This window comes from Nerophis ophidion, linkage group LG19 (genome assembly GCF_033978795.1).
Source record: "Nerophis ophidion isolate RoL-2023_Sa linkage group LG19, RoL_Noph_v1.0, whole genome shotgun sequence".
NCBI lineage: Eukaryota > Metazoa > Chordata > Actinopteri > Syngnathiformes > Syngnathidae > Nerophis > Nerophis ophidion.
In genome coordinates, this window is record NC_084629.1 from 1,099,637 (window position 1) to 1,126,757 (window position 27,121).

General features: G+C 40.8%; 1 protein-coding gene across 7 annotated transcripts in view; it reads left to right on the forward strand.

Moving 5' to 3' along the window:
* LOC133537723 (unconventional myosin-XVI-like) overlaps positions 1-27,121 on the forward strand; it is a 198,226-nt gene that overhangs the window by 141,847 nt on the left and 29,258 nt on the right. For all 7 annotated transcript variants that reach the window (XM_061878820.1, XM_061878815.1, XM_061878818.1 and 4 more), the window contains 4 exons: positions 10,369-10,444; positions 16,082-16,232; positions 21,289-21,439; positions 24,380-24,490. In XM_061878820.1, the coding sequence (XP_061734804.1) occupies positions 10,369-10,444; positions 16,082-16,232; positions 21,289-21,439; positions 24,380-24,490 (489 nt within the window). The remainder of the gene's footprint in view (positions 1-10,368; positions 10,445-16,081; positions 16,233-21,288; positions 21,440-24,379; positions 24,491-27,121) is intronic.

Here is a 27,121-nt window from a genome sequence, read left to right on the forward strand (position 1 = left end):
GTAACTTTAGCTGGAGAGATAAACCCAAAGAGCCTCCCCCGACCCCCCATCCCCACATGTGCAATGTTGCATACACACCCGAAACTCACCCTTTAAGAAGACATATGACCCTATTAACCGCGGCTAATTAAGTCGCTCTCTCCTGCAATTGAGATAAGTTAGACCCCTGTGGGGATGAATGTTCAAGTACATACAGTATGTGAAGGGATTAAAATGTATTTTAATGAAATGTTTTAGAACGTAGCCTTCTGGGTTCGGATGTATGTGTTCAATGTTACGATGAAGGTACACTATATTGTTATACACTATATTGCAAAAGGTATTTGGCTACCTGCCTGGACTCACATATGAACTTGAAGTGCCATCCCATTCCTAACAATATGGTGTCGGTCCACCTTTTGCAGCTATTACAGCTTCAACTCTTCTAGGAAGGCTGTCCACAAGGTTGTGGAGTGGGTTTATAGGAATTGTCGACCATTCTTCCAAAAGCGCATTGGTGAGGTCACACACTGATGTTGGTCGGAAAAGGCCTGGCTCTCAGTCTCTGTTCTGATTCATCCCACAGTTGTTCTTTCGGGTTCAGGTCAGGACTCTGTGCAGGCCAGTCAAGTTCATCCACACCAGACTCTGTCTGGTGCACAGTCACTGAGCTCCTAAAAGAGCGGCTGATTCGTTTACAAATGTTTGTACAAACAGTCTCTCAGTGCTTGATTTTATACACCCTAGGACACCCTATTCTGATTATTTGGATGGGTGGCCAAATACTTTTGGCAATTTCGTGTACATGAGAGAGACGTGGAAATTTTTTTAACATTAGTTTCTACATTTAACAAATATCAAAGTGGGACTAGAATTCTTACAGAATGTGCTATCGTCACAGGGTCCCGACAACCTTTTCCTTGTCTTCTCGGGTCAACCAAAAGGTTTCAGTCATGGTCTGCTATTGACGTGTTGTCAGTATTTATAGGGTGTGAGCACAGCTGACAAGAGTTTGGCTACTATACTCATTTTTGAACAGCTGCTACACTGAGCTGCTGGACTGTATGTGTTCAGTGTGCTGAGTCAGCCTCTTTTCTACCACAGCAGGCTTCACGAGGCTGATAAAAGTGATCTTGTTTTATTAGGCGTTTTGCCAGTAAAACGCACGAGGCAAAGTAACACTAAAACGTCACTGCCATTATTGTAGCTATCCTTTTTTAATTTATTTTTTATTTTTTATTTTATCCTGTCCAGCTACTCAAGCAAATCATATTGTTTATGTAGATGCCCATAGCAGCTGTACAAATGTACTTTAGCTTAACCTATTGTTACTATAACAATCTACAAGGTTAATATAGTTGGCTTTTCTTTCTTCCCCTCCATTTATCTGCTTTCTTTTTTATTTCAAGTTTTCACTACATATATTTATTGTTGCATTTGAACAAGTTCATTGTTAAGAGAGGTAATTATTGTTATTATTGATTATCAATAGTGCTATTTCTCTTGGTATTTGTTTTGCTCTATTTGTAGTGTAATAATGTTCATTGTCATTTCTGTATTTATTTCACTCACTGCTTCTTTGCTATCACTTTTACCATCATATTTGTACAAATTCTATTTGCTGATGTTGTTCTGTTGTTGTTGTTGTTGTTAGTATGTTTGCTGTTGTTGTTGTCTCTCTGTCTTTTCCCCCTCTGTTTTCCTGTTTTTCCTCTTTCTGCTCCGGCCCGGCTGCACCAAATAATAATGTAAATCCGTTTAATGTGGCTATCCTAATGCAACTCTGCTCTGTAATGTACATAAACAAGATACTTTGACATTGGAAGAGGGTTTTCAAGCACTTTCCTTGCCACAATTCCGGGTAGCCAAAGACATGTTTACATGAATGACTATATCACGAGGCAGTTATACTTCTTGTCCCTGACTCGATGCATACAGTGTGGATAATTGCATGGGGTCCAACTACGAACACCATGTATCGTTACACCAACACTCAACAGCCACTAGAACGGGCTACACGATCAAAGGTCCTGACCCTGTTTAAGTCAATTTAGAGGCCGTGTTAATATACCGTATTTTGGGGGAATAAGGTGCACTTAATATCCTTTCATTTTCTCAAAAATCGACAATGCGCCTTGTAACCCGGTGCGCCTAATGTACGGAATCATTTTGGTTGTGCTTACCAACTTCAAAGCTATTTTATTTGGTACATGGTGTATTGATAAGTGTAGCCAGTAGATGGCAGTCACACATAAGAGATACATGTTGACTGCAATATCACGCCAGTAAACAACACCAAAAGTTGAAATGTTCCAATGAGAATATAGAACATTACACACAGCGCTCAAAAAGCTATGAAGCCGCACAGCTTGATGGATTGTAGGCGCGTTATGGCTACAGTATTAGTATGGTGTGTATAAGGACCGCAAAATGGCACCTATTAGCAGACATTTTATCGACTGTTTTGTTTCGCAATGTTATGCAAAACCAACTTTTTTTTATCTTCTGGGACCTGCTGATGTGTATTTGGGATCTGCATAAGTCCTGAAAATTTGCTACATAATTTTCTTGTACGTTGACTCATAAGCGCCGATCTACAAATCTGCCAGTGGATGCTCGGTGTGTGTGTATTAGTGTTGTTCCGATACTTTTGGTACCGGTACCAAAAATATTTCGGTACTTTTCGGTACTTTTCTAAATAAAAGATGGCATTATTGGCTTTATTTTACCCAAAAATCTTACGGTACATTAAACATATGTTTCTTATTGCAAGTTTGTCCTTAAATAAAATAGTGAACATACAAGACAACTTGTCTTTTAGTAGTAAGTAAACAAACAAAGGCTCCTAATTTGGCTGCTGACATATGCAGTAAAATATTGTCATTTATCATTTTATTATTTTGTCAAAATTATTAATGACAAGTGGTTGAAAATGAATTATTATCTACTTGTTAAGTTACTGTTAATATCTGGTTATTATCTGTTTTAACAACTTCTATCTACACTTCTGTTAAAATGTAATAATCACTTATTCTTCTGCTGTTTGGATACTTTACATAAGTTTTGGATGATACCACAAATTTGGGCATCAATCCGATATCAAGTCGTTATAGGATCATATATTGTTCATATTCAAAGTCCTCATATGTCAAGGGACATATTTCCCATAAAATAAATAAACAAAAAACAAAAAACCAAGAAGAGTTTGTGATGTTAAAAAATATTGATGTAATCATCTAAGTATCGGCTTTATACGCTATTGTATCAATCAATCAATCAATCAATGTTTATTTATATAGCCCCAAATCACAAATGTCTCAAAGGACTGCACAAATCATTACGACTACAACATCCTCGGAAGAACCCACAAAAGGGCAAGGAAAACTCACACCCAGTGGGCAGGGAGAATTCACATTCAGTGGGACGCCAGCGACAATGCTGACTATGAGAAACCTTGGAGAGGACCTCAGATGTGGGCAACCCCCCCCCTCTAGGGGACCGAAAGCAATGGATGTCGAGCGGGTCCAACATGATACTGCGAAAGTTCAATCCACAGTGGCTCCAAGACAGCAGCGAGAGTCCCGTCCACAGGAAACCATCTCGAGCGGATCAGCAGCGTAGAGATGTCCCCAACCGATACAGGCGAGCGGTCCATCCTGGGTCCCGACGAGCGGTCCATCCTGGGTCTCGACTCTGGACAGCCAGTACTTCATCCATGGTCATCGGACCGGACCCCCTCCACAAGGGAGGGGGGGACATAGGAGAAAGAAAAGAAGCGGCAGATCAACTGGTCTAAAAAGGAGGTCTATTTAAAGGCTAGAGTATACAGATGAGTTTTAAGATGAGACTTAAATGCTTCTACTGAGGTAGCATCTCGAACTGTTACCGGGAGGGCATTCCAGAGTACTGGAGCCCGAACGGAAAACGCTCTATAGCCCGCAGACTTTTTTTGAGCTCTAGGAATCACTAATAAGCCGGAGTCTTTTGAACGCAGATTTCTTGCCGGGACATACGGTACAATACAATCGGCAAGATAGGCTGGAGCTAGACCGTGTAGTATTTTATACGTAAGTAGTAAAACCTTAAAGTCACATCTTAAGTGCACAGGAAGCCAGTGCAGGTGAGCCAGTACAGGCGTAATATGATCAAACTTTCTTGTTCTTGTCAAAAGTCTAGCAGCCGCATTTTGTACCAACTGTAATCTTTTAATGCTAGACATTGGGAGACCCGAAAATAATACGTTACAGTAATCGAGACGAGACGTAACAAACGCATGGATAATGATCTCGGCGTCTTTAGTGGACAAAATGGAGCGAATTTTAGCGATATTACGGAGATGAAAGAAGGCCGTTTTAGTAACGCTTTTAATGTGTGACTCAAAGGAGAGAGTTGGGTCGAAGATAATACCCAGATTTTTTACAGAGTCACCTTGTTTTATTATTTGGTTGTCAAATGTTAAAGTTGTATTATTAAATAGAGGTCGGTGTCTAGCAGGACCGATAATCAGCATTTCCGTTTTTTTGGCATTAAGTTGCAAAAAGTTAGCGGACATCCATTGTTTAATTTCATTAAGACACGCTTCCAACTGACTACAGTCCGGCGTGTTGGTCAGCTTTAGGGGCATGTAAAGTTGGGTGTCATCAGCATAACAGTGAAAGCTAATACCGTATTTGCGTATGACGTCACCTAGCGGCAGCATGTAGATGCTGAAGAGTACAGGGCCAAGGACCGAACCCTGGGGAACTCCACACGTTACCTTAACATAGTCCGAGGTCACACTGTTATAGGAGACGCACTGCATCCTATCAGTAAGATAAGAGTTAAACCATGACAGGGCTGAGTCCGAAATACCAATTCGTATTTTGATACGCTCTAATAAAATATTATGATCGACGGTATCGAAAGCAGCGCTAAGATCGAGGAGCAGCAACATAGATGACGCATCAGAGTCCATCGTTAGCAATAGATCATTAGTCAGTTTTGCGAGGGCTGTCTCAGTCGAGTGATTTGCCCTGAAACCGGATTGAAAGGTTTCACATAGATTGTTAAACGCTAAGTGCTCATTTAGCTGCTCTGCAACAATTTTTTCGAGGATTTTCGAAATAAAGGGAAGGTGAGACACCGGTCGGTAGTTTACCATGAGGTCTGGATCGAGGTTAGGTCTTTTAAGGAGAGGATGAATAACCGCTTTTTTGAATGCAACGGGAACAGTGCCCGAGGAAAGTGATAAGTTTATAATATTTAGCACTGATGGACCTAATAATACAAAAAGCTCCTTGATAAGTTTCCCAGGAAGTGGGTCAAGTAAACATGTTGTTTGTTTTATTCCATTTACACGTTGTAACAATCCTTCTAATGTTATTTCATCAAAACGAGAGAAACTATTTTGGATATTTGCAGTATCCGCCGTATATACAATCGTATCTGTGTTACTATAACCCCGTTGTAGCTGGGACGCATTGTCTTTAATCTCCTTTCTAATAAGTTCAATTTTCTTATTAAAGAACTTCATAAAGTCATCTGCCGAATGGGTGGAGCTACTGGAAGGAGTCCCTTGTTGGGTTAGCGATGCTACTGTACTAAACAAAAATTTTGGATCGTTTTTATTAATGCGGATGAGATTTGAGTAATAATTAGTTTTAGCTAAGGTAAGCATGCGTTTATAAGTTATTAAACTATCACTCCATGCTTGATGGTGCACCTCAAGTTTAGTCGTGCGCCATTTGCGTTCCAGCTTTCTACATAATAATTTCTGAGCTCTAGTTTCTTCAGTAAACCATGGCGTACGCCTTTTTGGAGCCTTTTTTAACTTCAGCGGTGCTATACTATCAATGGTTTCGCGCAGTGCGTTGTTAAAGTTGTTAGTGAGGTTATCAATAGACCCCACATACTTTGGGAACGGTGCCATTACCGAGGGCAGTAGGTCCGCAAGAGTCGTCGTTGTGGCAGCATTAATGTTGCGGCTGCTATAGCAGTTATTATTATTATTAGCTTGCCGAACATGAGTCTGAACTTCGAATTTTATAAGGTAATGATCGGACATTACTTTAGTATACGGGAGTATCATAACTTTGGAGACGGTGATACCTCTGACAAGCACTAGGTCTATCGTATTACCGCTGCGATGCGTCGGTTCATTTATTATTTGTGTAAGACCACAGCTATCAATTATAGTCTGGAGCGCCACGCACGGTGGGTCCAATGGGGTATTCATATGGATATTAAAGTCCCCCATTATAATTATATTATCGGCGTGCGTCACTAGATCAGCAACAAACTCTGAGAATTCACTAATAAAGTCCGAATAGGGCCCTGGGGGGCGGTAGATAACGGCCAGGCACAGAGGCAGAGGTGTGGCAGACTTCATAGAAAGCACCTCAAACGATTTATATTTATTATTTAAGTTAGGACTAAAGTTAAAGTTTTCGTTGTATATTAGTGCGACACCCCCTCCCCTTTTGAGGTGACGGGCAATATGCGCATTCGTATAGTTAGGAGGGGATGCCTCATTTATCGCAAAAAAGTCGTCTGGTTTGAGCCAGGTTTCGCTAAGACCGATGACGTTAAGGTTGTTGTCTCTAATGACCTCATTGACTAATAACGTTTTGGGAGACAAAGATCTGATGTTTAGAAAGCCCATATTATAGGTAGTGGGCTGTTTTAAGGAGTTGTTGATAAAATTATCCGTAGTAGCAATATTAATAATGTTGCGTTTATTATGCGCAGTGTACTTAAAATAATTACGACCATATCTAGGAATTGATATGACGGGAATTTTCAGATTGTCTACTTGGCGCTGCGATAAACTGAACGCATCATAATTTGCCACCTCAGTAGAACGCATGTCTAACTCTGACGAAGTCATAGATACAGTAGAAAAAACATTTTGTGAGTTGTGTATTATTCTACGAAAATTGCTATGTGTACAGGGATCATCCAGCCTGGCGCTGGCTAGTTCTAACTTAACTGACTCCATACCCAGGCTAGCAGGCTCTGTAATTGCCTGTGACCGGGCTTGCTCTAGTGCAGTTAGTCAAATGTGGCTCAATGCGAAGTCTATGTTCCGAGACAAGAGGATAGCGCCTTCCTGGTTAGGGTGAAGGCCGTCTCTCCTCAGCAAGCCAGGTTTGCCCCAGAAAGAGGGCCAATTATCAATAAACGTAAATCCCTGTTGTCTGCAGAAGCTATCCAGCCACCTGTTAAGAGAGACTAATCTGCTATATCTCTCATCATTGCCTCTCCCAGGCAGGGGGCCAGAGACAATTACTCGATGCCTGGACATCTTTCTGGCGAGATTACAAGCCCTGGCTATGTTTCTCTTTGTAATCTCTGATTGTCTCATCCTAACGTCATTGGAGCCAACGTGTATTACTATATTCGCATAACTAGTGGTGCGGTTAGCCTGCCGTACGTGTTTACTAGACCTGTTGCGAGTTAGCTCCCTAAGATTAGCTTCAATGTCAGGTGCTCTGCCCCCGGGAATACACTTAATTGTGGCTGGTTTGCTAAGCTTTATGTTTCGGGTGATGGAGTCCCCTATAACTAAAGTGTGGTGCCCGGTAGACTGGGGTGTAGGACTAGCTAAAGGGCTAAATCTATTATGCGTCTCAACCGGTACACCGTAGCTTGTAGGCCGATTAGGGCTGCTACAAGCTGGGCTAGTTAGCTCGCTACAGCTAACGCTAGCAGATGTGTCCGCAACATCTAAAGTTACGAAATTACACTGCTCTAACTGGCGGACACGGCTCTCTAGCAAAGCCAACCTATCCATGAGTAAAGTGCACGAAGCGCAGGAAGCCATACTCACAGAAACTTTCCGTCGCCGAGTGGAGTGCCAGCTGTCTTCGGGAAGTGGTGGTCACGGTGGCGGGGGAGAAGCTTCCTTCAGACCGGCGCTGCCTTTCTCCGCTAGCCTCGTTAGCTTAGCAGCTAGCTAGCTGAGGGCGGAGTGGTGAGACAGAGATCGGGTGATTTGCAAGTTAAATTGAACTATTAAATATGTTCGATAAGTTGTAAATAAAGCTGCAAAACAGTTAAAATCACACAGATAGAACGATACTTAGCTTTTTTGCAACAAGAGCAGTCAGCGAGCAGTCATTCACGTTGACCCGGAACTGAAGCAGATTGTAGATGGTATCATTGTAGATGGTATCATTACAGTGGATGTTAGGTGTGGATCCACCAATGGCGTTTGTTTATATTGCAGCGTCCCGGAAGAGTGGGTGCTGCAGGGAATTCTGGGAATCTGTTCCGTAGTGTTTATGTTGTGTTACGGTGCAAATACTCTCCCAAAATGTGTTCGTCGTTGTTTTTTAAATAAATAAATGATAAATGGGTTGTACTTGTACTCATTTTCCATTCTATTATTTTGTCAAAATTATCCAAGGACAAGTGGTAGAAAATTAATTATTCATCTACTTGTTCATTTACTTTTAATATCTCAAGGGTTCAAGTTTATTTGTCACATGCAGACTACACCACAGTGAAATGCTTTTTTCCATGCTCTTCAGATATTGCGTACAGTGGGATCCAAACACTAGTTGCAGAATCTAATAAATGATAAATGATAAATGGGTTGTACTTGTATAGCGCTTTTCTACCTTCAAGGTACTCAAAGCGCTTTGACACTACTTCCACATTTACCCATTCACACACACATTCACACACTGATGGAGGGAGCTGCCATGCAAGGCGCCAACCAGCGCCCATCAGGAGCGAGGGTGAAGTGTCTTGCTCAGGACACAACGGACGTGACGAGGTTGGTTCTAGGTGGGATTTGAACCAGGGACCCTCGGGTTGCGCACGGCCACTCTCCCACTGCGCCACGCCGTGTGGTTAGTGTGGTTTCACTATATGGCACATGTTTATGACAGTGTTGGCATTGTTCATATTGGCATCATTAGTGTGACATGTATGACTGTTGAGTAAGTATGTGCTTCATTCGCTCGTGTGCAGTGTGTTCAAACTCAAGATGATTGTGTCATTTGTACATTGTCGGGCACAATGAAATCTTGGTTAGGCTTTAATAGTTACAGACCAGGGGTGCCCACACTTTTTCTGCAGGCGAGCTACTTTTCAATTGACCAACTCGAGGGGATCTACCTCATTTATATATATCATTTATATTTATTTATTTATGAAAGAGACATTTTTGTAAACAAGTTAAATGTGTTTAATGATAATACAAGCATGTGTAACACATATAGATGTCTTTCTTTCACGAAGACAAGAATATAAGTTAGTGTATTACCTGATTCTGATGACTTGCATTGATTGGAATCAGACAGTAATGATGATAACACCCACATTTTCAAATGGAGGAGAAAAAAAGTTGTCCTTTCTGTACAATACCACATGAAAGTGGTTGGTTTTTGGCATCTAATTCATCCAGCTTCCATACACTTTACAAGAAAAACATTGGCGGCAAATTCCATAGCTTGCTTGATTGACATTCACGGCACCCGAGGGTCTTGTGAGATGACGCTGGCTGCTGCCAGTTCATTATTATGAAAAAATGACAGAGAGGAAGGCGAGAAACACTTTTTATTTCAACAGACTTTCGCGCCGTCTGTTCCGTCAAAACTCTAAAGGCCGACTGCACATTTCCTATCTTCACAATAAAAGCCCTGCTTCATGCTGCCTGCGCTAACAAAATAAGAGTCTCGGAAAGCTGGCGTGCACAATTGAGGTGCACGCCAGCCTTCTGAGGGATCGCTTGTGCACGCCAGTTTTCCAAGACTCTGTATTTAGTTAGCGCAGGCAGCATGAAGCAGGGCTTTTATTGTGAAGATAGGAAATGTGCAGTCGGCCTTTAGAGTTTTGATGGAAGGTACGGCGCAAGAGTCTGTTGAAATAAAAAGTGTTTCTCGCCTTCCTCTCGGTCATATTTTAATAATAATGATCTTGCAGCAGCCAGCGTCATCTCACAAGACCCTCCGGTACCGTGAATGTCATTTAAGTGAAGTCTTGGTGAAGATTGATGATCACTAATTTTTAGGTCTATTTTTTTTAAAAGCCTGGCTGGAGATCGACTGACACACCCCCCGCGGTCGACTGGTAGCTCGCGATCGACGTAATGGGCACCCCTGATATAGACTATATGTTTTGTGACATTTATGTTATGTGAACGGGACTAAATTTGCCACAAAATTGACATAAATATTGATTTTTCAAAAATTATTTTAAAGACTGAAAGTTGCCATCAATACCGCGTGGGTACTCAGCAATGTCCGTGGGTGCTCGGGCCCCCAAAGCACCCACGGGATCTGCGTTGACTACAGCTGTATTCGAGTAGCAAACATTGTATTGTGATATGATATTTACTACGCTCGAACACAACATGCCGTGTTCATGGGAAGTAAATGTTTTTTTTTTCCATCTCCTTTGCAGACAAGCATTGTTGGTCAACTGCTGAGGCATGGCGCCAGCCCGGTGCTGTTAAACTGCAACCAAGAAAAGCCCTCTGGTAACACACGCACGCACACACACACACACAGATATATATTATACAGCTTGAAGAAGCAGACCGGGTATAAACAAAGATGTAATGAAGCAAACAAAGGGAACTGCACACGCACAAATTGAGTCTTCTTCACAATCCCGTGAACACATCATTATATATTAGCATGAGGTAATTAATCAAGGATTGCACCGCAACACTTTTCACTTGCAATACTTAGCACTAATAAAAATACAGACGTTTTGCGACATATTTTCTAGTTAGCTTACACTTTGTAGATCGCAACCAGACTGCATGTTTGTATGTGCCTTTGTCAGGTCGCTCTTGAAAATAAGATTTTGATAACACTTTAGTATGGGGAACATATTCTAACACTTAAATCAGAGTTATTTGGACTATAAGGGAACATATTGTAAGTAACAAAGACTTAATTTAGAGTTATTAGGTTAAAGGGTTAGAGTTGGGGTTAGGGTTATGCAGAATAAGGCATTGATAAGTACTTAATGACTATTTAAGAGCCAATATGTAATTAATTTGCATGTTAATAAGCAACTAGTTAATGGTGAATATGTTCCCCATACTAAAATGTAGCACTAATAAAAATACAGATGTTTTGTAATGTATTTGTGAGTTAGCTTACACTTTGTATATTGCAACCCAACTGCATGTTTGTTTGTTCCGCCGTCTTTGTCAAGTCGCTCTTGAAAATAAGATTTTGGTAACACTTTAGTATGGGGAACATATTTTAAGACTTGAATCAGAGTTATTTGGACAGTAGGGGAACATATTGTAAGTAACAAAGACTTAATTTAGAGTTATTTGGTTAGAGGGTTAGGGTTGGGGTTCGGGTTCGGGTTAGGGCAATGCAGAATAAGGAATTAATAAGTACTTAATAATGACTAATTAAAAGCCAATATGTTACTAATTTGCATGTTCATGAGCAACTAGTTAATGGTGAATATGTTCCCCATATTAAGATGTAGCACTAATAAAAATACAGACGTTTTGTGATGTATTTGCTCGTTAACTTCGACTTTGAATATCGCAACCCGACTGCACGTTTGTTTGTGCCTGCCCGCTTTGTCAGGTCCATCCATCCATTTTCTACCGCTTATTTTTCTTTCGGGTCGCGGGGGGCACCGGTGCCTATCTCAGCTACAATCGGGCGGAAGGCGGGGTACATCTTTGGACAAATCGCCACCTCATCGCAGGGCCAACACAGATAGACAGACAACATTCACACTCACATTCACACACAAGGGCCAATTTAGTGTTGCCAATCAACCTAGCTTTGTCAGGTCGCTCTTGAAAATAAGATTTTGGCAACACTGTAGTACGGGGAACATATTCTTATTTTGACACTAGGGAAAAAAATTGTAAGTAACAAAGACTTAATTTAGAGTTATTTCGTTAGGGTTAGAGGGTTAGGGTTGGGGTTAGTGTCAGGGGGATAGGGTTAGGGTCATGCAGAATAAGGCATTAATAAGTACTTAATAATGACTAATAAAGAGCCAATATGTTACTAATTTGCATGTTAATAAGCTACTATTTAATGGTGAATATGTTACCCATACTTAAGTGTTACCAATATTTTAATCCCAATGAGTGTATACCTGGTTAAATAAAGGAAATGGATTGATTGATGTGTCCTTTAGTAACCAGGAATTAGTTGGTTCCATAATAGGGGAAGAGGTAAGGGGACACATTAATTCAACATAATTTAGTTGCTAAATAAATGAAACATTCACTTAACTGGAAATCTCTTGAGGTGGCAAAAAATATGAATAAAGAAAACTGTGTTCTTGAACAAACATATCCTTGAGTGCTTGTAAGTGTGACCATATCCAAGTTATTGTGTAGAAATAAAGTTAAAGTACCAGTGATAGTCACACACACACTAGGTGTGGTGAAATTACCCTCTGCATTTGATCCATCCCCTTGTTCCAGCCCCTGGGAGGTGAGGGGAGCAGTGAGCAGCAGCGATGGCTGCGCTCAGGAATCATTTTGGTGATTTAACCCCCAATTCCAACCCCTTGATGCTGAGTAATGGGTAATAACTACAATAGTTTGCTTCCTTCACTAATCGTGTTTCAAAAATAGTCAGTTAGGATCATACAAAATGTTGATTATGGAGAATAATACCTTATAAACCTTATTTTTATAGAGTATAAAAAATGATAAAGTATAACTTGCTACCCAACAATTACCAGAACAGGGTGTGAACAAACGTGTGAAAGGGGGTCAGATTAAATCAACTCTCCTTCTTCTCACCGTTTTGTTTGGACATGCTAAAATGTAAAATTGTAAATTTGTAGGCATGTTCGAAATGAATACCAAAACCAAAGAAAACATTTTTTTTAACGAACCACCGATTCAAAATCATGTTGGTTTTGTTTTCGACAACGATATTTTTTTGTTTTTGTTAAATAATATAAATGGGTTAATTTACACCGCATTCTCAGTGCAAATTGAATTAAGAAAAAAAATCTATGTTTTTTTAATTAAAAATTGCATTTGTAAGAATTGTCTTGAAACTAATTATTTAATGCATTGGTTCATTTAAATTATTTTTGTAATTATTTACGGTAACACTTTAGTATGGGGAAGATATTCACCATTAATTAGTTGCTTATTATCATGCAAATTAGTAACATATTGGCTATTAATTAGTCATTATTAAGTGTTTATTAATGCTTTATTCTGCATGGCCTTATATTACAACCAGTAAGCCATTGACTTAAGAGTTTTCCCTCAATAACCTCAGAATTATTGCTTATTAGTAACCCTAACCCTTTTATGTTCCTTTAGTGTCCAAATAGGACACTAGAGGAACCACCTCATCCTGTGATGAGGTGGGGACTTGTCCAGGGTGTACCCTGTCTTCTGCCTGATTGTAGCTGAGATAGGCACCAGCTCCCCCCACGACACCTAAGGGAATAAGCAGTAGAAAATGGATGGATGGATGGATGGATGGATATTGTCCAAATAACTCTAAATTAAGTATTTGTTACTTGGAATATGTTCCCCATACTAAAGTGTTAGCAAAAATAATTTATTTTTTTAAATCAAAAATTTACATTTGGAAGAATTTTGTTAAAATGAACTATTTAAAATGGTAAATGGGTTATACTTGTATAGCGCTTTTCTACCTTCAAGGTACTCAAAGCGCTTTGACACTATTTCCACATTCACCCATTCACACACACATTCACACACTGATGGCGGGAGCTGCCATGCAAGGCGCTAACCAGGCGCCATCAGGAGCAAGGGTGAAGTGTCTTGCTCAAGGACACAACGGACGTGACTAGGTTGGTAGAAGCTGGAGATCGAACTAGGAACCCTCAGGTTGCTGGCACGGCCACTCTCCCAACCACTCCACTCTGTCCCCATTTCCTGTTTAATTTATTTGTTAATTTAGATAATTGTTTTAATTTGTGTATTTATTAAACACTAAATTAATCATATAAAACATCATATTTATTTTGAATATTAAATTTTTTTGCTTGACTTTGTCAACAATCCTGTCTTAAATTCTCATTTTCATCACAATTTCAGATTAAGTTTTGCCAGGTGCCCCAAATTCTTCTTCATTGTTGCTGTTTGTAAGCTGGTCTAGTTTTTATAGTTAAACAGTCGGGATGTTGACTTGGAAAACCAACCGCCTCAAACCAAACTGATACTAAGTGGCAGGAGACCTCTCTAACCTTTCAACTGGTAAATAGAGGGTCTGCCTTTGGCTATTCAGCGTGAATACTTTCTCTGGCTGCATCAATCAATAACCCCCCGCACCCCAACCACCCCTTCATCTTGTGGGCCTATAACACACAAAAGAGAACCCCTCAGAGATGCTCCCAATCCCCCTCCTTGCCCATCTTTCTCTGTTAGAGCCCTACGTCCATTCTTCAGCATCCATACAATGCAAGGAAGTAAGTGATGAGAGTCAGAGGGGTCATCAGCTGCAAGGAAGCCTCCGTGTCCAATAAGTGGCGCTTGAGTGTGAAATACGGTCGTGGTCAAAAGTTTACATACACTTGTAAAGCACATAATGTCATGGCTGTCTTGAGTTTCCTATCATTTGTACAACACCTATTTTTTTGTGATAGAGTGATTGGAGCACATACTTGTTGATCACAAAAAACATTCATGAAGTGTGTGTTTTTTTTTATGAATTTATCATGGGTCTACAGAAAATGTGACCAAATGTGCTGGGTCCAAAGTATACATACAACAAAGTTAATATTTGGTTACATGTCCCTTGGCAAGTTTCACTGCAATAAGGCACTTTTGGTAGCCATCCATAAGCTTCTGGCAAGCTTCTGATTGAATTTTTGACCACTGTTGACAAAATTGGTGCAGTTCAGCTAAATGTGTTGGTTTTCTGACATGGACTTGTTTCTTCAGCATTGTCCACACGTTGAAGTCAGGACTTTGGGAAGGCCATTCTACCACCTTAATTCGAGCCTGATTCAGCCATTACTTTACCACTTTTGACATGCGTTTGGGGTCATTGTTCTGTTGTAACACCCAACTGCACCCAAGACCCAACCTCACTGATGGTTTTAGGTTGTCCTGAAGAATTTGGAGGCAATCCTCTTTTTTCATTGTCCCATTTACTCTCTATAGAGCACCAGTTCCATTGGCAGCAAAAAAAAAAGTCCAGAGCATTATACTACCACCACCATGCTTGACGGTAGGAATTGTGTTCCTGGGATTAAAGGCCTCACCTTTTCTCCTCCAAACATCCATCCATCCATTTTGTAATTGCTGGGTGTTGTGGCCGGACAGCTACATTTTTGTTTCGTCTGACCACAGAACTTTCCTCCTGAAGGTCTTATCTTTTTCCATGTGATGTCAAATGAAACAAAAATTGAGCTGTTTACCCAACTATAAGTTTGGAGGAGAAAAGGTGACACCTTTAATCCCAAGAACACCATCCTACCGTCAATCATGGTGGTAGTAGTGCTATGCTCTGCGCCTGTTTTGCTGCTAATTGAACTGGCATTTTACAGAGTAAATGGGACAATGGAAAAGGAAGATTACCTCCAAATTCTTCAGGACAACCTAAAATCATTATCCCGGAGGTTGGGTCTTGGGGCGCAGTTGGGTGTTCTAACAGGACAATGACCCCAAACACACGTCACATGTGGTAAAAGAATGGCTAAATCGGGCTACAATTAAGGTTTTGGAATGGCCTTCCCTAGGTCCTGACTCAAACATGTGGACAATGCTGAATAAACAAGTCCATGTCAGAAAACCAACAAATTTAGCTGAACTTCACCAATTTTGTCAAAAGGAGTGGTCAAAAATTCAACCAGAAGCTTGTGGATGGCTACCAAAAGCGCCTTATTGCAGTGAAACTTGCCAAGGGAAATGTAACCAAATATCAACATTGCTGTATGTATACTTTTGACCCAGCAGACTTGGTCAAACTTTCAGTAGACCCATAATAAATTCATAAAAGAACCACATTTCATGAATGTTTTTTGTGACCGAGTATTTGCTCCAATCACTCTATCACAAAAAAATAAGACTGGTAGAAATGATTGGAAACTCAAGACAGCCATGACATTGTTCTTTACAAGTGTATGTAAACCTTTGACCACCACTGTATATCTGCCTAAAATGTATGATTTTTATACCCAGATATTGCTGCATCAGAGCACATAGCTGACTTGCTTTTGAATGGAGAGACCATTTGGCTGCAGAGGCTGAAGGACCCTTCCACTCCTTTGCTCTCCACGGACCAACGTGATGACACCGGATCAAATGACTTCAGTACCCCGGTCAAGAAACTGTAAGTGGACTGTGGAACGTGTACCTGTCTCTTTTCCCCGCTATGGTTTCTCATAAAATTTGATGGACCCATCACATTTTATTACAGGAGCTTATCTAGCGTATCGAAGCTGATGCTGAAATGTAAGGGACGTACTCACTCCTGTGAGACGCCATAACTTCCATTTTCTCCTTGTGTGATATAGAAGATATATACGATATAAATTATATAAATTTGGTCGCTAATAAAGATTTCAATAGTATCGTTTTATCGTAGTAATGTATGTTGATGAAACAAACAAAGGATCCTAATTTAGCTGCTGACATATGCAGTAACATATTGTGTCATTTATCATTCTATTATTTCGTCAACATTATTAAGGACAAGCGGTAGAAAATGTATTATTAATCTACTTGTTCATTTACTGTTAATATCAGCTTACTTTCTCTTTTAACATGTTCTATCTACACTTCTGTTAAAATGTAATAATCACTTATTCTTCTGGCGTTTGATACTTTACATTCGTTTTGGATGATACCACAAATTTGGGTGTCAATCTGATACCAAGTCGTTACAGGATCATACATTGGTCATATTCAAAGTCCTCATGGCTCCAGGGACATATTTCCTGAGTTTATAAATATTATATAAATTAAAAAATGTAGGGGACGTACTCACTCTTGTAAGACGCTGTAACATCCATTTTCTCCTTGCGCGATATAGAAGATATCCATCCATCCATTTTCTACCGCTTATTCCCTTTTGGGGTCGCGGGGGGCGCTGGCGCCTATCTCAGCTACAATCGGGCGGAAGGCTGGGTACACCCTGGACAAGTCGCCACCTCATCGCAGGGCCAACACAGATAGACAGACAACATTCACACTCACATTCACACATTAGGGCCAATTTAGTGTTGCCAATCAACCTATCCCCAGGTGCATGTCTTTGGAAGTGGGAGGAAGCCGGAGTACCCGGAGGGAACCCACGCATTCACGGGGAGAACATGCAAACTCCACACAGGAAGATCCCGAGCCTGGATTTGAACCCAGGACTGCAGGAACTTCGTATTGTGAGGCAGACGCACTAACCCCTCTGCCACCGTGAAGCCCATATAGAAGATATATCAATCAATCAATCAATCAATGTTTATTTATATAGCCCCAAATCACAAATGTCTCAAAGGACTGCACAAATCATTACGACTACAACATCCTCGGAAGAACCCACAAAAGGGCAAGGAAAACTCACACCCAGTGGGCAGAGAGAATTCACATCCAGTGGGACGCCAGTGACAATGCTGACTATGAGAAACCTTGGAGAGGACCTCAGATGTGGGCAATCCCCCCTCTCTAGGGGACCGAAAGCAATGGATGTCGAGCGGGTCTAACATGATACTGTGAAAGTTCAATCCATAGTGGCTCCAACACAGCCGCGAGAGTTCAGTTCAAGCGGATCCAAGACAGCAGCGAGAGTCCCGTCCACAGGAAACCATCTCAAGCGGATCAGCAGCGTAGAGACGTCCCCAACCGATACAGGCGAGCGGTCCATCCCGGGTCCCGACGAGCGGTCCATCCTGGGTCTCGACTCTGGACAGCCAGTACTTCATCCATGGTCATCGGACCGGACCCCCTCCAAAAGGGAGGGGGGGACATAGAAGAAAGAAAAGAAGCGGCAGATCAACTGGTCTAAAAAGGAGGTCTATTTAAAGGCTAGAGTATACAGATGAGTTTTAAGGTGAGACTTAAATGCTTCTACTATTTATACCATATAAATCATACCAATTTGGCCGCTAATAAAGATTTTAATAGTATCGTTATACTGTGATAATGTATGTTGCTGACACAGTTTAGCAGAGTCCCACAAATTTGGTAGCGACAAGCAAACAAATACACTGTAGCATTCTCGCTCGTGGCTAATGTCCCTCCACAGTGAAGCCAAGCCACTTCTAAGTCAGTTACCCTCCCCTCCATAACGGCAAATGAAGTTTTTTTTTCATTTTTTTTTTTTTCATACAAGTGTCATCCCGGAGGAGGAGGAGGAATAGCTCAACATGCAATACTACACACCCTAGCACGATATACTAACCGCTAAGCTAAAGCTCTTGAATGCAAACAAAGGTGGATTGATCAATCAATCAATCGAAGTTTACTTATATAGCCCTAAATTCCGAGTGTCTCAAAGGGTTGCACAAGCCACAACGACATCCTTGGCTCAGATCCCACGATCGATACAAATATCAACAGTAACAATACCAAGTAAATTATCAGCAAATGCTTTATAATACAGTGGTTAGATCAATGTTTTGTTATTATTTAAAAAAATCTTCTGTCATTTTGGTTATTGTTTACAAACTCAGGAAACAAATCCCTGGACACAGAAGGGTTTTAAGGGCAAAAACCAATTTAAAGAAGAGCCAATGGTAGGAAATAATGTTAATATTTTAATTGATATTGTTACATCTTCATCCTGTGTTTTTGTCTGATTATAATTGTAATGCAAAATTAAAATCATCCAATGATCTTGAAAATTTGAGGTATCAAAATTAGCATTGGTTTGACCGATACTGTCACTGTAACAACTTAGTATTGGATCGATACCTAAATTTGTAATATATCCTTGAAGGAGACATTGTCACCAAACCTATGTAAGCGTCAATATATACCTTGATGTTGCAGAAAAATGACCATATGTTTTTTTAACCGATTTCCGAACTTAAAAGGGTGAATTTGTCGATTGAAACGCCTTTCAATTGTTCGCTGTCGGAGCAATGACCTTTCAAACCTTGACGTCAGAACAGGAAGCAATCCGCCATTTTCTCAAACACATTACACGCACCAAGTCAAATCAGCTCTGTTATTTTCCGTTTTTTCGACTGTTTTCCGTACCTTGGAGACATTATGCCTCGTCGGTGTGTTGTCGGAGGGTGTAACAACACGAAGAGGGACGGATTCAAGTTGATTTACGTGGAGTGTGCTAATCAGACATATCAATTGTCACGGCATGCTAATCGATGCTAACATGCTATTTAGGCTAGCTGTATGTACATATTGCATCATTATGCCTCATTTGTAGCTATATTTGCATCCAGCCTTTCCCTCCACCCACATGTAATGCCAAACAAACACATACCAATCGACGGATTCAAGTTGCACCAGTTGTCAAAAGATGCAATCGTTGGTTAGAAGGCGATTGCCGAATTCGTCCTTGTTGCCGCTGTGTGTTGTGATATAGCTCAATAGCTTCAGTTTCTTCTTCAGTTTCGTTTTTGCTATCTTACTCCATACTCCAACCATCCGTTTCAATACATGCGTAATCTGTTGAATCGCTTAAACCGCTGAAATCCGAGCTAATGTCGCTATATCTTTCTGTTCTATCCACCATGTTTGTTTGTATTGGCATCACGCAGTGACGTCACAGGAAAATGGACGGGTGGATATATAGCGATGGTGAAAATCAGGCACTTTGAAGCAGTTTTCCGAGATATTGGGTGATGGGTAAAAAATTTTTAAAAATTTTGAAAAATAAAATAAGCCACTGGGAACTGATTTTTATTGGTTTTAACCCTTCTGAAATTGTGATAATCCATCCATCCATTGTCTACCGCTTATTCCCTTTTGGGGTCGCGGGGGGCGCTGGCACCTATCTCAGCTACAATTGGGCGGAAGGCGAGGTACACCCTGGACAAGTCGCCACCTCATCGCAGGGCCAACACAGATAGACAGACAACATTCACAGTCACATTCACACACTAGGGCCAATTTAGTGTTGCCAATCAACCTATCCCCAGGTGCATGTCTTTGGAAGTGGGAGGAAGCCGGAGTACCCGGAGGGAACCCACGCATTCACGGGGAGAACATGCAAACTCCACACAGAAAGATCCCGAGCCTGGATTTGTTCCCCTTTAAAGGAAGGTTCTTAATCTTTTTGCCCTCAGGGCCCAACTTTTCCACTACAGAGGGGCCTGGGACCCACTCGAATATTAATGATGAATTAGTATTTTGACTTTTGATTTCATTAGTATTCAATAATTATATCTAACCTTTTTACTATTTAACATATTAAACCTTGTGAAATGGTATGAAACCAGTCACAAAGATTATTATCAAGGCTTAAGTCAGGCTAATTACAAATGAAATACTAATTGAATATACTGCAAAGGAAGGGATTCAAAAAACTGAAAAATAAGTGGACATTGAAAAATAAATGTACAAACTGTTAAAAGAAATACATTCCAACTAAATTAATATTAAATACTTATAGTAGTGAAGTGAATTATATTTATATAGCGCTTTTCTCTTGTGACTCAAAGCGCTTTACATAGTGAAACCCAATATCTAAGTTACATTTAAACCAGTGTGGGTGGCACTGGGAGCAGGTGTGTAAAGTGTCTTGCCCAAGGACACAGTGACTAGGATGGCGGAAGCGGGGATCGAACCTGCAACCCTCAAGTTGCTGACATGGCCGCTCTACCAACCGAGCTATACTGCCCCATATAGTACATATGTTTCTTTAAAAAACTGAAAGTGCAAATGAAAATCAAGCTTCATCACTTGAGTCACAATTTTCACACTTAAAAACTTCTTTATAGCTTTAGCTCCACACTTCTTCTGATATATATCGTCATTACTGCCACAAGTGGGGGAAAGATGTATTACAACTGAATACTGCTGCGGCCCTTACGGACCACAGTTGAGAAGCAGACATGTTTTGGCCCTATGGTTAAGAAACACTGGCCTGAAATGTTAAGTATCCAAATGAGAAGAATTGGTGTTTATTACATTTTAAAATGAGTGTAGATAGAAACATATTACAACAGAAAGTAACCAGATATTAACAGTAAATTAGCAAGTAGATTGATACCATATTTTGAGGAAATAATACAACTGGAAATAAGTTACCGTTTATGTCAGCAGAAAAATTAGGAGCCTTTGTTACCGGTTTTGAAATGGTTGTATTATCATTTCTATGCCAAATAATATATTGTTATATGTATCGTGATCTCAAGAGGCTGCAATATACTGTATGTCGCAATATAGGTTTTAGGTCATATTGGCCATACCAACTTTCTACCCAACAGGAACCATTTTAGGCTCCCCATCGCAAAAAGGGACAACCTCCTGGAAAAGTGGGCGATGTTCCGAGAGGGGAGCGGGGGCCTCAGTCGGCAGCCATCGCTGGATAACGTCCTGGACGGCCCCTTCAGCTCAGGAACAAGCAAACTGGAGCAGGTAAAAGTTCTTTGGTAAATCAGCCCCAGAGGTTGTTTTTTTTTTTTTAATTGGGATCACATTTACTGTATATTGTGTATCAAGTGCAGATTTTTTGTTATCTAATGTAACAGTGTGACAAATTCACATCACTGGTATTGTGACTAAAATGATCATGGTCATCATCAATTGAATAGCTTAGTTGCTCCGGCTGCAATGTGTATTTAATACAACAATAACATACCTTTTCAAAGTCTGTCACTGTTTTATGAAAACTCTTCTTTTTTTTTTTTTAAACAAAACTTTATGGCAAATAAACATCTATAAATTAGACGCGTCGTTTTATTAGCCGCAGGGTTCAAAGCTTGGGCAATAAGTAGTGGCTTATAGTCCGGAAAATATGGCACTTTTCCAGGAAATGCGCAGCATCACCGAGTTTATAGAAGTGTGGTTGCCAATTACAATTCTACGAGCATTTAAATTCAGAATGGTAATACTAGCTGTTGGGAGTTTTGCCACCGTTTAGCATTAACACCGGTAAATCCATGATCTCAACATTGGTCCCACATAGAAGTTTGGACTTTTGGTTATTTTTGGGTGCTTTTTTTACTTTCTACTTTTTGTGTTGTATTTCCACAATTCTCCATTTTAGCACAACAATTTTCACTTGGTGAATAAGTCATCTTTCTGGTTCACTTGTCGGCGCTGGATAATGGCATTGTGTCAGTTTGTCTTTCCGCTGCATGCCTTGCTGCCGCTGCCTACTCTGCACTAGCCTGGTGTTTGCTACCGTTTATTTTCTCAAAAATTAACTCTAATGCGCGTTGCCATCTATCTCTCTGTATCCTGGGGTCACGACTAGCTCAACCATACACAACTGTGACAATAAACAATTGAAATATAGGTCGGGGGTTTAATTGTGGTTGTCTACAAACATGCGTTTCTATTTTCCCAAAGTCTTTATTCTAGTACAGGGGTGTGAAACGTACAGATCAAGCCCGCGAACAGGTTTTATCTGGCCCGCGGGATGAGTTTGCTAAGTATAAAAATTAACCTGAAATCTTGGAATAAAACAAACTGCTGTTCTAAATGTGTCCCCTGGATGTCGCAATAGCATTTATTTGTACCTTTGTAGACAATGCAAAATAAACCACATGATGTTAGTAGACATGCACCTGGGGATAGGTTGATTGGCAACACTAAATCGGCCCTAGTGTGTGAATGTGAGTGTGAATGTTGTCTGTCTATCTGTTTTGGCCCTGCGATGAGGTGGCGACTTGTCCAGGATGTATCCCGCTTTTCGCCCGAATGCAGCTGAGATAGGCTCCAGCGACCCCAAAAGGGACAAGCGTTAGAAAATGGATGGATGGATGTTAGTAGTAGTCATTTTATTTCAGACCAAAGGGGATCCATATCACAGAAAAATAATCCATAGAACAATAAAACCCAAATAAAAGAAATATAAGCAGAAATATTTTTTATTTTAAAATCTTGTATAAAAATAAAATTAATAAAATACCCTCCACAATATTCAATGTCCACCACACAGGCTTACTGGCCAATGGTTCCACAGACCGGATGAAAATCTGGACAGAACTGCGAGTCGAGTTCGTCGGACCATTACCGTATTTTTCGGCGTATAAGTCGCTCCGGAGTATAAGTCGCACCTGCCGAAAATGCATAATAAAGAAGGAAAAAAACATATGTAAGTCGCAGTGGAGTATAAGTTGCATTTTTTGGGGAAATTTATTTGATAAAACCCAACACCAAGAATAGATATTTTTTGAAAGGCAATTTAAAATAAATAAAGAATAGTGAACAACAGGCTGAATAAGTGTGCGTTATATGACGCTTAAATAACCAACTGAGAAGGTGCCTGGTATGTTAATGTAACATATTATGGTAAGAGTCATTCAAATAACTATAACATATAGAACATGCTATACGTTTACCAAACAATCTGTCACTCCTAATAGCTAAATCCCATGAAATTTTATACGTCTAGTCTTTTACGTGAATGAGCTAAATAATATTATTTGATATTTTACAGTAATGTGTTAATAATTTCACACATAAGTCGCTCCTGAGTATAAGTCACACCCTTGGCCTAACTATGAAAAAAACTGCGACTTATAGTCCGAAAAATACGGTAATTACATTGTTGTCTGACTCAACTGCCCTACACATGAATATGTACATGAAATGACATAAAGTGGCGGAGCAGGTGGGGACCCCAATACTGACAAACACATGTACATCAGTCAAGGAAAATGATCAAACTACAAAAATAACATACTGTAATTTGATTTTCATATTTTTTGTATCTTGATAGTTTGAAAATGATCACCAACTAGTTGACTGATGAACATTATCACATCATTTATAACGACAATTAAAGATAGAATACTATTAACCGCAACACGTAAGTGTAAAAAAACAACAACATTATGATTTGTTCATTTTCAGAATGTGCTTGTTCTATTTTTCAACAAAGAAAACAACCAGAAGTTGTCTTTATTTTTAAGTTATCGTGCCGTGATTTTATTCCATGTGGACCCCGATCTAAAATGAGTTTGACACCCCTGCTCTAGTAGTTACTTGTAGTGTCAAACTGCACCAGAGTATACTGAGAGGCCACACTCATACACTATTGACTTGGATATAAGACAGTATATTTCCCTTTAAACATATAAAATATCATATACCCAACGGGGTAGATTATCTTAGCTTACAACCATGCATTTCAACTTTAACAGTACCTTTATTGTAGTACTTTATTGTGATGTCTGCACCGCAATATACTGAGAGTACCCGTATACTAAAAGAATGAACATGATTTTCTTAGAAAAAAACTCAGTTCTGTATTTGATCATTTGTGCATAAATGGTTCTTGGAACAGGATGTCCGTTTATATTACGAGGCTAATGCGGATTTAACGTTTTTGCTTGCTGTTCTCCACAGGTGAAGCTGATGCCTCCAGCCCCCAATGATGACCTGGCGTCTCTCAGCGAGTTGACGGACAGCAGCCTCCTCTACGAGATGCAGAAGCGTTTCGGCAATGATCAAATTTACGTAAGTCTCAATTATTCCAACTTATTTTTTTTGTGTCAATCCAAGAGTGTGTAACCACTATAGATGGTTGCACAATTCATACTGCTGACAATGACAACATCAATATCATTTTGATCGATAGGTGGAAAATCCATTACTATATGTCACAACCACTGGCTTGTTAGTGGCTGTAACATTAAGGGAGACCACACCGATTTGTACATTTTTAGCCAACAGATCTTTTATTTACAACATGTATCAGTGATCAGTAATGTGAATTAACCAAGGAATGTATCAGTAAATGAGTGTTGTCCCAAAAGGGTGTTAGTGTGGTGCTAATCCCGGCCGTCGTTGCCGTGACCATACGGTCACCAAACGAATGTGCCTGTGGGACGAGAGAGAGAAAGAGAGAGAGCATGACAGAGAGAGCATGCTGATGGGAGGCCTTTTATAGGCCGCCCAATCAGCAGCCCTCTGAGATGTTGCACGTCTTCACAGACCAGCTCCACCTGCGGGTCGGAGGACCAAAGTGCCCCAAACACTAACCGGCAGAGCCGGGCATGACATCCCCCCCCTTAAAAACAGAGACCCGTGTTAACTGGGTCTCTGAAGCACCATCAAAAAATAGAAAACAAAAAACTACAGTAGCCCCAGTAGCTATATTCTAGTCCCACTGACGCACCTCCCCTCCACCCCAGACCAACCAGAACCCAAACCATCCCAAACACCCTCCTTCCCCTCCGACCTTCCCTGCACCCAGCAAATCCTGGTACCCGGACAGCGACCTTTAAGGGAAACAGAGAAAAACCGCAGGTTAGGAGTGAGTGGAGATGATTAGACCTCCTGGTCCAGAGTCAATGTCATGTTCAATTAGTGTGGTACAGGTTGGAGTGTCGGAAAACAAAGGCAAAAACTCAAAAATCAAATCCGACAACTGTTTACGCTGTACCTCACTTAAATGACCGAGGAGACTATCTAGCTCCTTTAACTGCTGAGTATTATCTAAGCGCCCGTGTAACACTGAATCATCAGGTGCGCGCACGTCATCCCAAGCTGCCACCTCCGGCCAGTTGAGCGGTTCCCCAACCCCAACGGCTAGACCCACTGGACTCGCAGCAATCCCACCCGCCTTGTCGGAACCTGCAGAGTGGTAAGGCTTGAGTAAATTCACATGACACAGTTGCTGTGATCGTTTACGATCAGGAGTTGACAGTAAATAATTGAGATCTGACACTTGGCTCATAACCGTAAATGGACCAGAGTATTTTGCTGTAAATGGTGACCCCGGAATGGGCAGCAAAGCTAAAACTTGATCACCTGGATTGAAAACTCTGATCTTCGCTTTACGGTCATAACGCAGCTTCATTTTCACCTGAGCTTTAGTCAAATGCTCGGTTGCTTCTTTCCATGCAAGCAACAGCCTACGACGAAAACCATCTACATACTCAGTGAAACTGACGGGAGTGTTCTGCAGATCCAGATTGGCATTTAAAACAGACAGTGAGGTCCGGACTTTGTGGCCAAAGACTAGGTCATTTGGACTAAAACCAGTGCTTTCTTCTTTCTTTGTTGCTCAAAAGTCAGTATGCCTACCCTCTCTGACTGCATAGGCTCTGACATACCCTTCACATGAGCGTCACCACCTTTTCCTGAAGGCAAAATGCTCTGCTCACACAAAAACTCGTGAATGGAGTCACGCAAGGGTCCCTTCTTACCAGTTCTAATGGCTGATGACAATTCCATGCCATACTTTTCTGCCAATTGCAACAACTGTTCCTTATCAAGGGCAAACAACAATTTCTCAGATGGTGCTTCCACAAAAGCCTCCATCCTGCTCAACCCAGGCCGTCAGTACCAATCTGGCTACTGTACCAAACCAACAATGAAACTACTGAAAAAAACAACCCAACCAAAAACTAGCTCTAATTACGCTAGGCTCTCTCTCTCCAACCAATCTAACCAGGTCTCTAAAACATTACAGTTATGTTAACACAGCAAACTAACCTCGGAGCATCCCCCTAAACATTTTCCCCCCACTAGACTAATCTATTTTCACACAGAGCCCGAGGACGAGGATCATTTACTCACCAATACCTGTGGAGACGTACCATCCCGACAAAGCCGATTCAGCCGTTTCTCCAAGGCGGTGCCCTCGCCCAGGCTCTGTGACAGCAGGAACCTAGAACCCGTACTAGATGGGGATAAAGGCGACAGCTCCTAAGAGGCTGAATGCAATGCTACAAACTGCAATGAAACTCAACCAAGATGGCTGGAACAAACAATTCAGTGTCTACCTACACTTGCACGGTCAAACAAAGCCTCAAAAGTACAAATCAGTAGATCCCCCAATTAACTAACTGATAACAGGCCCCAACTGACTATCAGCAGTACACAATTAGTAACTCAGCTCTACTCACCTTCCTACGCTCCAAAAGCCAGTAGAAGGAATACTCAATACAAAGAGCTCTACGCACCTTCCTACGCTGCCATAGCCAGTAGAAGGAATTACCATAGCCTAAAGTTACTACCAAAGATCGGACGAGCCCCCATATGTCACAACCACTGGCTTGTTAGTGGCTGTAACATTAAGGGAGACCACACCGATTTGTACATTTTTAGCCAACAGATCTTTTATTTACAACATGTATCAGT